Source organism: Hyaena hyaena, unplaced genomic scaffold (assembly GCF_003009895.1).
Source record: "Hyaena hyaena isolate Hyena2069 unplaced genomic scaffold, ASM300989v1 scaffold_0, whole genome shotgun sequence".
Taxonomy (NCBI): Eukaryota; Metazoa; Chordata; class Mammalia; order Carnivora; family Hyaenidae; genus Hyaena; species Hyaena hyaena.
The window spans coordinates 1,525,870-1,538,897 of NW_024080632.1; the positions used below are offsets into that span (position 1 = coordinate 1,525,870).

The 13,028-nt window shown below is 49.3% G+C and overlaps 1 protein-coding gene across 1 annotated transcript; it reads left to right on the forward strand.

The window, feature by feature from the left end:
* Positions 1-5,915: 5,915 nt before the first annotated feature.
* On the forward strand, positions 5,916-8,448 carry UBC (ubiquitin C). The gene is made up of 2 exons (XM_039238748.1): positions 5,916-6,012; positions 7,228-8,448. Exon 2 carries the CDS (start codon positions 7,231-7,233, stop codon positions 8,374-8,376), a length of 1,146 nt encoding a protein of 381 aa, XP_039094679.1. The 5' UTR covers positions 5,916-6,012; positions 7,228-7,230; the 3' UTR covers positions 8,377-8,448.
* Positions 8,449-13,028: the final 4,580 nt, after the last annotated feature.

A 13,028-nucleotide genomic window follows, 5' to 3' on the forward strand; every position in this document is an offset into this window, starting at 1 on the left:
CTGTTTGTTTTTGTTTTTGTTTTTGTTTTTTCCTTTGGATTCTCATTTTCTGCTTTTCTTCTTCATCATTAAAGTGCTCACTATGCTGATCATTACCCCTCCCTCTGGTCACCACTTGGAGATGGGACTTTCACAGTAGGCACAGTCCCCCTTTCGTGAAATCCATGACACTCCTTATGTACTTTTGTCAGAAGAGGCTGAGGGGAGCTGCTAGCAGAAAAATGTAAACTTGATGATGGAAACACAGCACACGAATGAGAAGGAGCAACTGGTGAGGTCACAGTCCCTTTCCTGGCACTGTGACTGCAGTAAAAGTCCCCAAGGACTGGTGACTGATGCCCCGCCATCAGAGGGCAAGTGTGGAAGTCGCTCAAAGGTCTGACTGCTGGCCCTTGCCCTTTATCTGTGCTGTCAATTACCAACCACTTTGGGAGCGACCCCAGGGAAAACCAGCATTTCAGGCCAGCAGGATTTTACTTCCTGCTTCATCAGCAACAGGCCACAAATGAACGAACGAACGAACGAATGAATGAACGAATGAATGGCTTTGATGCACATATTGTCCCTATTTATATTTACACATGATGTATTTTATTGTTAAAGATGAAAGATGCATTTCATTGAAAGAAGGGACCCCATGGCCTTCTGTGGGTTCAACTCTTTCTCTGCAGTAACGAATTCCTCACTCAGCAGGTCTGTGTCTCACATGATTTGACCTGATACATTAAATCATAAAAACATCTCATCTTAGATCCGGAGGGATGTGACTCTTTGCAAAACCTTCACTTTTGGGATGAAATTGAAATCTGTGAAATGACTCACCGGTTGGGTGGTGGCGTTTTGGTGACAGGCCCTGTTTCTAAACGAGCTGCCGGGAAGGTGATTTCTCTTCAAATGTCAACAAGGTGTTAAGGGAACAAAATGTTGAGGTAATTTCTAAAGTTATCGGGCCTAACACGAAACTAATTGTATGCTTCTGTTTTACTCTGTATCTTATCATTAAATATTTCTGATAGCACACCGGTAAGGCAAAAATAAAACCCCATAAGCCTCGTTGGGGAATGTAGCTTGCTAGAAAAGTGGTTGTGAATCTTTGAAACACATGTCTTTTTCAACTCTTATATTTTATTGTACACTTAAGAACAAAGCCCATCATAGGACATTGCTGGGGCAGTCAAGTTCATGCAGACGGAAAGCAGAAGAGTGGGTGCCAAGCTCTGGGTGAAGGGGGAGATGGGAGTTCTTAAAACGGGGCCAGAGGGTCAGTCTTGCAAGATGAAAGAATTCTGGAGATGACTGGAGGTGACGCAGCGTGAAGGTTGAGGGCACCAGAGTATGTTAGCCGAGATTATTTTCAGCTGAAGGCACTTAAGAACAGATGCTGGGAGAGGCTGTGTCTGAAGTCCCCGTATGTGCCAACACACAGATCCTCCCAAGGTCAATGGTCAAGGATAACCCTCTCCGGAGCTTCATCAACCAGGGAAGATGGGCTCCTCTCACAGGGGACTAGACGTAAGGACGCCACACGGTCACACTATCCTAACTCCCGTCTACCCTATTGTCTTTCCTAAAAACCATTTACTGCCCCTTGAGGGGCCTATATCCCCCTCCTCTTTCCCTATTCAGATGGTATTTAGGCTTAGATTCTAAAACCACCTCTGAGTTACTCATTTTGTCCTGGGTATCTCCCACGTATATGCGTGACATCCACGTTAATAAACTTCTGGGGATTTTTCTCTCTTGTTAATCTCTTTCACCACAGAGGTCTCAGCTAAGAACTCAGAAGGGTAACGGGAAAATTATTTTTCCTCCCCCACAGCATACCTCATGATGTGGAAAATGCTGGCGTTGGGAGCCAATGGCCAAGAAAGAATTCTCGAGACTCTTTGGTGCAAAAAGATGGTTTTATTAAAGCACAGGGACAGGACATGTGGGCAGAAGGAGCCGCACTAGGGTCTTAAAGAGGGGCCCATTACACACTTTCAAGTCGAGAGGGGGTTAGGGACAGCACAAGTGTCCACGGTATTTTGGAAAAAAGGTTTCCTACTGTTAGGAAAAGGTCATTTACTACCTTCCTACCTCCAGTAAAACCTCAGTACGAGCCCCTTCAGATGTACATCTGTGGGCGCTGTAACTTTAGAGTCTGATTGCTAACATACATCTTCGGGGGTGGGGGAGAGATAAAAGAAGTTTCCAAAGGAAGTTTTAAGCAGTTTTATTTACTTTTTAGAATTTATTACTTTTTAGAATTTATTTATGAGAGACCATGTAAGGGAGGGGCTGAGAGAATCCCAAGCAAGCTCTGTGCTGCCAGCAAAGAGCCCAACGCAGGGCTCAAAATTCCAGAAATGGTGAGATCACCACCGGAGCAGAAACCAAGAGGCCCATTCTTACACGACTGAGCCCCCCAGGGACCACCCCCAAAGGAATTTTTATATGTGAAAGGAGACTTACAGGATTAAGATTGCCTCTTGCCCTTAGCAAAGTAGGCGGCTGAGCTCCTAGAGGAAGGTCACTCTGTTTCAAGGACTTGTCAGGAAATTTAATTTTTTTCATTGGCCTTTGTTTCCCGCATCAGCGAACACTACTGAACTGTACTCTTCAAAAACGGTTAAGATGGCGAATTTTGTTATGTGTGAATTTTGTTATGTGTTGTGTATGTCGCCACAACTGAAAAACAACGAATTACACACACACACACACACACACACACACACACACACCCACCCACCCACCCAACAGGTTAACTAACTCCTTAACCTTCCTACAGTAGGCATAACTGAGGACTGGAACTTTTAAGTCCGATTGTAGGATGGGTGGGGTATGAAACCGGTTATTTTTAAACTGGAGCCGGCTGTGATCAGCCACACGAGGCAAAGGCACACCCGTAAACAGGAAAAAGAAGAGTCCCTTGGGTTCTTCTTCCCCCCTCGAAGCTGCAGATACCTTTGATTACCTTTTATGGTTACACAACCAGTGACAAAGCAGGGCGAACGTTTCCCAGCCAGCTCGTGACGTCACCCTCTCCCCCGCCGATCGGTGTGCCCTTGGATTTTCTCATGATGCGGAGTGAAGTCCCATGCGTGGCTGTGACCTTCGGGGGACCCACATCCTTGGGGGACGGAAGAAAGGCAGGCAGGCAGACGGGCACCAGTCCCACCAGCGCCGCCCCCCCCCCCGCTCCCCCGCCCCGCAGCCCCGCACCCCAGGCGCTTTGTGAGCTCAGCCCGTCACGTGCCCGCGCCCCTCGGGCGGGGTCGCCGGGCCCCCGCCACTCTTACTTCGGTGCCAGCGCAGAAGCAGTCGCTTCTGGGGCGCTTGCAAAGGGCGGATCTGGGGGGCGGAAGGCACTGAAAATGGATCCAGTGACTCACCCTGCATCGCGCACATTCTAGCACATTACATTCTAGGTCAGGGGGTTTCAGGTTCCAGGAACGTGCCTGGACACCCGATTCCTGAGTCCAAGTGGGACGTGGGGGTTTGGGGGAGGCTTTCTCAGCCAAGGGCAACACCCCCCTGGAGGGCAGGGTTTCTCGGCCTCCTGACTTTCCGGGCGTCGCTGACCTTGGGGGCTGGGTGACTGTGGTGCTGGGGGCGGGGAGCAGCATCCCCGACCTCTGTGACTTCTGTGACCGCGTGCCCCTAGCACCGGCTCCTTCCCCCTCCCCCCTGCTCTGAGAAACGCCAGCCAATCGCTCTCGTTTTCGCGTCCTGTCCCTGTCACCCCAGTGCCCTTGGACACGTGTTTACTTCTGTACCCTCTGCTGGGCTGACGGAACGCAGGGGTGTCGCAGAGAATCGTTTTCCCCGCTGCAGACATCAGCGTTCCCGGCTCCCCGGAGCCCGCTCCCACCCTCCGAGCCTCTCTCGGTCCTCCCCTTCCTCCTCCTCTCCCTTCCGGGTCTCTGAAGTCAGGCCTGTTTTTCTCTGTACCTTCCGGACTCTGGAAAACGCCGTGTCGCAAAGCTCGTGACTCAGCCTTCCCACAGCAGGAGTCACGAGGCCTGCGGCAAAAGCCACAGCCGCAAGCAAGCGAGCGGGGTGCGGTTGGGAGCTAGGCCGCCCGCCTCGGAGAGACCCTCAGCTGCGGCCTCGGGACCACCTCCGAAGAGCCGCCATGTTTCTGTTCCTTTAAAACCCCTTTCCACGAATAACCTTCCCAAAAACCTGGATGGGGAAGTTAGTGGCCTCTCCTAACCCCCCCGGATGACATTTTGCTTTTAATCTTCGTTTAAATTTCCCAGTAATAAATTCATTCTCTTCGAAAGATACTAAAATTACAAAGGCGATTCTGAACTCTTCATCAGGCCTTTTTCATAAATACCTACATGGGTTGCCAAAGAAAACACACAGCAGTTTCGCTTTGATTCACATTTTAAGGGGCTTTAAATAATAGTGATCATAATTTAAAATAAGAATAAGTCCTTTCTTAATGGTAGAACATTTTTTAGGACCCCCCTTTTTTTTAAGGCTTTGAGGATAGAAATTAAAATATCCTCTCCTCCTCCATTTTGTGCAGACATTTCTGGAAGAGTCCAGAAGGGGCAGTGGCTGGGGAATTGAGTACAGGAGGGAGACTTTTCGCTGTAAACTTCTGAAAACGTCTTTTAAGTTTCCACTGTGTTCATGTATTTTACAAACACTTTAAAAAAAATGTTGGGGGCACCTGGGTGGCTCAGTCTTTTAACCGTGGGACTCTCGAATTCGGTTCAGGTCGTGATCCCAGGGTCGTGGGGTTGAGTCCCGGGTCCGTCTCCGCGCTAAGCCAGCTAGGGATTCTCTCTTACTCTCTGCCCCTCTCCTCCTCAAGTGAGCGCGCTCTCTCTCTCAAAAATAAAATATAAAATAAAAATAATAAAAGTATGCCAAAAAATGACACACAGAAATCACAAAATGGATGGTTGTAAAAATAAAAAAAGATCTGGCTGGTAATCTTTTCTCTTTTATTCAAATGGAATCCAGGACAGAATTAAATTTCACGTTTGTGATATTAAATTGTACCCCTCCCCCCACATACAGGAATTCGGTCTGTATTTTCAAATTCAGGCTTAAGTCGGTTCCACTTCCGTGTTCCTCTGAGTATCAACAAGAATGAAACCTGAGGCCTCCTTGTTGGTGTTCAAGTACAATCTTCTCAAACCCAGAGCTGCGCCCATGGAACAGGAAAGCTCAAGAACAATCTAGAAAGTGCTGCAGGTGTCCAGAGGCGCCTCAAGTCGGCTGACAAAGCGTGAGGGTTTCGGCCCTTCTCTTCACACGTCAGCGTGGAGGGGCCGGCGGCGCTTCCCCGACGACCCCAGGCGGGGGAGTCAGGGCGGCCCCGCCTCGGCCCGCGAAGTGTCGAGTCATCCGTCCTGTCAGCGCGCCCGCGCGGGGGATGGGCGGCCGCCACAGCGGGGGGTGGGGGGAGGGCCGCCGGGTTCTGGTGACACGCCAACACCCCGCGATCCTCAGCGCGGCCTCGCGCGAAGACCCCTTGGGTCCGCGGAGGGGAAGGGGCGCGTGAGGCCTGAGCCCCCTACGTCGGGGGCGGGCCTCGGCGGCGGCGGGGACCGTTGGCGCTGAGGGGAGGGGGCGTCGGGGCCGAGCCCGCTCCGGGCGCCCGGGAGGCTCCGCGCCGGGATTTCGCTCCTCCCGCGGCCCCTCCCTGCCCCGTAGGTCGAGCGCCGGCCGCGTCCGCGGACGCCGCACTCAACAATCGCGCTGATCCCTCCGCGAGGACGCCAAGGACAGCGGCCCCCTCCTCCCCAGACTTTGCCCTGCTGCCCAGTCTCGATAGTACTCCATTGCAGGGGGCCTCTTAGAGGACTTGGGGGTGCTGCTTTTTCTCTCCTGGGGGAGGCAGGAGGAGCTGAGAAAAGTAGTCCCTTCTCGGCCTTTCTGCGGAGGGATCTGTCAGAGCCGTGCCACCGACTGCTATATAAGGAGGTGCCGGGTGTGGCGTAGGCAGTTCCGTGGAGGCCGGGAGTTCTGTTGCGGTTTTGCTGCCTGAGTCGCTGTCACAGCCGCTTGGTGAGGACTGGGTGGCTTCCCCGGCCCGGGGCTCTTGCGGTCCGGAGGCCGCTGGGGAGGCGGAGGGTCGCGCAGCCTCCGAATGTTAGTCGCTCGCGGCCGGCGAGCAGGGTTGTGCTGAGGGGGCAGGGACGCAGAAAATGGCGCCGGTGCCCGCTGCGGGGGTGGGGGAAGCGGGGCTGTGAGGCGGGCTGTGAGAAGACGGGAGGAAGGGGCTGGTAGTGGAAGAGAGCGCGACGGGCCCGCGAGGGTCTAACAGCCCTCTGTTGGGGTTCCCTGCGCCACGGGGGTTGGGGGGTCCTCTAACGTCTGCAGGCCGCCCTGGCACGAGACTGGATTTCTCGTCGCAGGGAGGGGAACGCTGCGGCGGTGCAGCCCCGCGTCCGCTCACGGTGCCGGTCACGTGATGTCACTCCTGTGTGGGCGCACAATCCGGGGTGGGGCCGCCCACTGCTGCTTGTGTAGCTCGCTTCTGTCACTCGTGAGACACAAGGTTCGGGCTTGGGGGAGGCCCTGCAGAATTGTCAGGGGACAGACCTCAGTGAGGGGGGAGGGGAAGAGAGGTGAGGCAGCACCTTCACTCGACCGGTATCCTTCCTCTCATGCTCTGAAGCTGGGCTGTTGAGCTTTTATGTTCTAATTCGTTTTGGGTTGGTGGGGTTTTTTTTTGTTCGTTTTTTATGGTTATGTGAGAGGGAGCATGTGAGGGGTTGGGGAGAGAGGAGGAACAGAGGGAGGGTGAGAGCATCACAAGCTGGCCCCGAGTTGGGGTCAGTCTCCTGAAACTGTGAGATTATGACTTGAGCTGAAACCAAGGATCGGGTGCTTGGTATATTGAGCCACCGAGGTACTTCTGCTATAATTAGGTTTCTCAGGCAAGGTTTATCTTTATCATTGGGCCGACGTAAAATGATGTGTAGGGGCCTGGGTGGCTTAGTGTTTGAGTGTCAGACTCGGACTCAGATCATGATCTCACAGGTAGTGGGTTCCATCCCAGCTTTGACTCAGCTGATAGCCCAGAGCCTGGAGCCTACTTCAGCTTCTGTGTCTGCCTCTCTCTCTCTCTCCCCTTCTCCTTTCTAGCTCTCATTCTTTCTCTCTTTTTCTAAAACACTAAAAAATAAATGGTGTGTAATTATTAATGTTAGGGATATTTTCAAATGTGAGTTGTCTACTACAATTTTGTGTTTTTTGTACTTGTTTTTTTGGTGACAGACCATGCAGATCTTCGTGAAAACCTTGACAGGGAAAACCATCACCCTAGAGGTGGAGCCCAGTGACACCATCGAGAATGTCAAAGGGAAGATTCAGGAAAAAGAGGGCATCCCCCCTGACCAGCAGAGGCTGATCTTTGCCGGGAAACAGCTGGAAGATGGGCGCACCCTGTCTGACTACAACATCCAGAAGGAGTCCACTCTGCACCTGGTCCTGCGCCTCAGAGGGGGCATGCAGATCTTCGTGAAGACCTTGACAGGCAAGACCATCACCCTGGAGGTGGAGCCCAGTGACACCATCGAGAACGTCAAGGCCAAGATCCAGGACAAAGAGGGCATCCCCCCTGACCAGCAGAGGCTGATCTTTGCCGGGAAACAGCTGGAAGATGGGCGCACCCTGTCTGACTACAACATCCAGAAGGAGTCCACTCTGCACCTGGTCCTGCGCCTCAGAGGGGGCATGCAGATCTTCGTGAAGACCTTGACAGGCAAGACCATCACCCTGGAGGTGGAGCCCAGTGACACCATCGAGAACGTCAAGGCCAAGATCCAGGACAAAGAGGGCATCCCCCCTGACCAGCAGAGGCTGATCTTTGCCGGGAAACAGCTGGAAGATGGGCGCACCCTGTCTGACTACAACATCCAGAAGGAGTCCACTCTGCACCTGGTCCTGCGCCTCAGAGGGGGCATGCAGATCTTCGTGAAGACCTTGACAGGCAAGACCATCACCCTGGAGGTGGAGCCCAGTGACACCATCGAGAACGTCAAGGCCAAGATCCAGGACAAAGAGGGCATCCCCCCTGACCAGCAGAGGCTGATCTTTGCCGGGAAACAGCTGGAAGATGGGCGCACCCTGTCTGACTACAACATCCAGAAGGAGTCCACTCTGCACCTGGTCCTGCGCCTCAGAGGGGGCATGCAGATCTTCGTGAAGACCTTGACAGGCAAGACCATCACCCTGGAGGTGGAGCCCAGTGACACCATCGAGAACGTCAAGGCCAAGATCCAGGACAAAGAGGGCATCCCCCCTGACCAGCAGAGGCTGATCTTTGCCGGGAAACAGCTGGAAGATGGGCGCACCCTGTCTGACTACAACATCCAGAAGGAGTCCACTCTGCACCTGGTCCTGCGCCTGAGGGGAGGTGTCTAAGACCCCCCCCCCCCGTAAGCTCTGACCAAATTCGTTGCACTTTTCTTTCAATAAAGTTGTTGCATTCCCAAATGGTGTGATTTTTTTGGTGGGGGAGGGGTTCTTTTTAGTATGGATGGGGTTTGAATGATCAAGGTAGTCTTATCAAATGAGTCTAGTAACCAGGAAGTAAGAAAGGTCACTAAAAATGGGAGGTTGCAGTTAGAATTCTCCCTGCGGGACGTCTATAGCTATATTTATAAACGTCTGGTTTTAAAATACTGAACATAGGCTTGGTTTGTGAGATACCAGAGAATGGGAAAGTTCTGCGGTGTCAGCAGTCAAGAGATTCTAAAAAGGGTGGTAGTGGCAGATACTGTAGGTGGAACCTCTAGAAGAGCCTGGTGTTAATACATAGCTCTATTTCACACTGAACTACACAGAAAGTTGATGTTTTTAAAATAATGGCAAGTAATGTCTATTAAAAAGTGTGTCTGGCTTTGTGCATAAAAGTAGGAATTCGTGGTTATTTAGATCAGGAAAGTTACTGATTGAAGTGTTAAAATTGCTGAGATAAGTTGTCAAGGCGATCCTCAATTTCATGTGACTACAGATGGTTTTGTATTTAATGGGTGGGAGAGGCAACTGCCTCTTGGTCTTCATTTAGGCGAGTTTATAGCAGTTTTTACCCAGTCAGATCCTTGTGTCATCACTGCAAACAAAGGTGGAAGTCCACAGAAACTTGTTTAATGTAGGGAATTGACACCGGTTGGTAGGTGGCCCAGAAATCAACTATTTAATTACTTTAAAGAAGGGGCTACTCTCCAAAACACCACTGCCTTCCACTTCCCTAGTTTTAGGGTATTCACGTGTAATCTTGGATGTATAAGAAATTTTTGTATTGTCTACCAAAAGTAAAATAGCTTAAATCACCAGTCAGCTTTAGGGATTAAACTAGAAAATGCCTTTTGAGAAATCTATTACGGCTTAGGCAAATCCATTAATTTCAACTTTATTGTTACAAGCACACAAAATGTACCGTTATTTTCCATGATGTGCCCAAGTAAGTTGACATAGATACCAAGAAACAAGATAGCCCCAGGAACTCCACTAGCATCTGTAACCACTGTGGTGTAAATTAGGTGCTCATTCCCAACTGGTTGTAGTATAGGAAAACCCCAAAAGCATCTTGAAAATGACTACTCTGCAGGACAGGCGACATGTGGTTCTTAAGTAATGGTGAGAGTTCCGTTTTGAACTAGGCTCTTAGCCTTGGGAGGGCTTGAACCTTGAGATTGAAACCTGAACTGAGATCAAGAGAGGTGCTTAACCAACAGGCACCCTTGATGAGTGAATTTTTTAAATATTTTTGAGAGCACACAAGTGAGCAGGGGAGGGGCAGAGAATGAGAGGGCAGAGGATCTGAAACAGGCCCTGAGCTGACAGCAGAGAGCCCCGATGTGGCACTCAACTCAAACCGAGAGATCGTGACCTGAGCTGAAATTGGACACTTAAGCAACTGAGCCATCCAGGTGCCCCTTGAGTGGTTCTTAAGAGTTTTCCAGGGTTGTCTGTATGGCTCAGTGGAGTGTGTAACTCGATCTCAGGGTGGTGAGATTTTGCTCCCAAATTGGATATAGGGATTAAAAACCAAATCTTGAAGGTACAAGAGATTCAGGGGCTACTAATAGTTCTTGGGAATATGGGGCTGGGTTGTATTGTTACAGCCCAATGTCCCTTAAGACGGAGACCCTTAGTGTCTTGTGCAGAGATGGGGGGGTCTTGACATTGGAGCATAAGATCATCAGAGCACCAGTCTAATAAAGCTAACCTTGGTGGGGATGCTCCATTGCGAACTCTGGAAGAACACTTGGTTCCTTGAACTAAAGTGCTGCCTGTCAAGTTTAATGAAAAGAATTGCTAATTACAAGTGTAAATACTAGAAACGTTTTGAAAACCAGTAACAAGCACAGGGGCGCCTGGATGGCTCTTGATTTCTACTCAGGTCATGATCTCATGGTCTGGATTGAGCCCCAGGTTAGGTTCTGCTTGGGATTGTCCCTTTCTCTCTGCCACTTCCCACTTGTGATCTCTCCCTCTCTCTCAAAATAAACATTAAAATTTTTTTTAAAAGATAAGTAGAAGCACATTAAAATCAATGATGTAGAAAGTGAAAGTTCCATATAAGCTTACTCTCAGAAATGAATTTGAAATATGTTTGCTGCTTATTTAATTACAAGGTATTACATACATGGCATAAAGTCCAAGATAGTCCCCTAAGTTCCTAATTATTTCCTGGTGATAATTACTTTTAAGGTTTGGTTCTTTTTTGGACTTTAAGATAAATACACCATAGTTACTTATATACACACATATGTGCACACAGAAATAGGATCATTTGCAATGCAGCGCTTCTCAGCTTTAAGCTGTGTAATTATGGACATTTTTTCATGCTACCATATCTAGACCTACCTTGTTGTTTTTAATACTCTTGGTATTCCATTTATATGGATGCCCTAAAATTGATTTAACCTTTCCACCACTTGTTTCCAGGTGTTTGCTGCTACAGTGCTGTAGCAAAGTCATCGTATACACCTATCTTTTGTATACTAATATTTTGAAAGTATGGCATAAATAACGAGATTTCTGCATAACAAGATTCTCCAGGATAATTAAAAATCAGCCTTAGAACTTAACTTTTAAAACTAATTTGCTGTCCCGTAGTACTTTTCTATTTTTAATTTTTTGAGTAGGTAATACTTTTCATGTATTCCGATACCTAAAAAGTTTAAAACCGTGTATAACAAGTCTTCCATGCTGTCTTCCATCTACCTGGTTCTCCACTCCCCTCATTTCCTCCCTCCCCACGCACTTTTAGAGTTTATACACATACAGGCAACCACTAATTCTCAATATCCCCTGCCACAAAAAGTGGCCTACTGGCTTGCAGTCTCCTGCACCTTGCTTTTTCACTTTACATCTTTTATAGTTTTGACCGAGTTCTAATATCCTCTCATTTTGTGTGAAGGAAAAACACCTTTTATTTCATTTCCTCAAAAATAAAGTCACTAAACCAGCATAACCCCTAGTGGAACATGTACAGGCCCCTCTTGTAATTACAGAACACAGTGATGAGTAGGAAGTGTTTCTGCCATTTGGGCATCCTCAGTCGAGTTAAAGAACAGGGATGATAGACTTGTTTAGTTTCACTGAGTGGTTTAACATCTCAGAGCACCCCGGATTTTGCTTTCACACATGAATTAATGCTAGGGAAGGATTCACGTACATAGATGCAGTTATGAGTCTTGAATAAACTAGAAGAAAAGCACATGGCTTGCATTTATTGGTTTAGTTTTATTTTTTAAAAATATTCATTTATGAGAGACAGAGTGGGAGCAAGGTAGGGGCAGAGAGAGGGGGGAGACATAGAATTCGAAGCAGCTCCGGGCCCTGAGCCGCCAGCACAGAGCCCGACGCGGAGCTCGAACCCACAAGATGTGAGATCATGACCTGAGCTGAATTCGGACGCTTAACCGACTAAGCCACTCAGCCACCTCTCGCATTTATTTTAAAGTAGTGTTCCTCTTCATGTTTTGTCTGAAGTCACAACAGAATCCTCGCCAAGTTATAAATACGGCCCTCCTAGAGGTGTGCTGCTTAGATTGGCAAGTGCCTTTCAGGGATCGGCCACCTCAGTGTGCAGTGCTTGTTTCTGCCAGAAGAGGGAGCCCCTAGGACGGGCTTTGGTTTAGCCATGAGGCCCGCAGCGCCTCCAAGCGGTTGTGGTTGACCAAACAATTTACACTTTTACCTTCCTAGTGACGCTTTTTACTGTCTCACCCCCTTCCTCCCCCCGCCCCCGCCCCAATGCCTTATACTTTCTGCTTTTTCTTCCAGTCCTGCAGCCACTTCCTTTTCCACCCCAGTTGAAATTACTCCACAACATCTAATGTAGCCGTTATTCAATGTAGACCCTCTATTTTTGACTCTCTCTCATCAGCTAGAACCCCTCGGAATACTCTCTTCCTTGCTTCCCTTACCTGCTGGCCGCTTTCTTTTCTCCATATCCTCCCTGCCATTTTCCGCCTTTCTCCACTCAAGCTGCTGCCTCTTTCTAAAATACCACCACCCCGACCTCAACATATCAAATCCTAGCCAATGTCAAGACCTACTTAAAAGGTTGGTTGCACAAAGCCTTCCTTGAATGTCCGGACTGGGCATCATCTGAAGTCTCTGGAATCTAGCTCTAATTTTGTATTGAAGTTCTTTATTCAAACAAGATAGCCCTGTTCCTTTACTTGACAATAAATAACTGCACACAGCGGCAGAGATGATCAGATCGAATGGGAGAAGTCTGGGATCCTACTTACGATCTGATGGTGAGTAGAGGCTTTCTGGGAGGAGACTCCTTAAATGAGACCTGAAAGATGAGTGGAGGCGGCTCTGCAGAAGATGGTGCAGCACAAGGTAGTGCGGGAGCCCTGGGGGTGGCGGGGTTTGGCATATGTGAGGAGCAGAGAGGAGATCAGCATGGCTAGAATGCAATAAGCTAGTGGAGAGACGGGGCCGGAGGGCTTTCAACAGATAGCTAAATGCTTGGTCTGGAAGGGGGCTCAGGCATCAGCGTTTAAAAAAAAAAAGCTCTCCTTGTGGATCTAAAGGTGTAGTCAGGG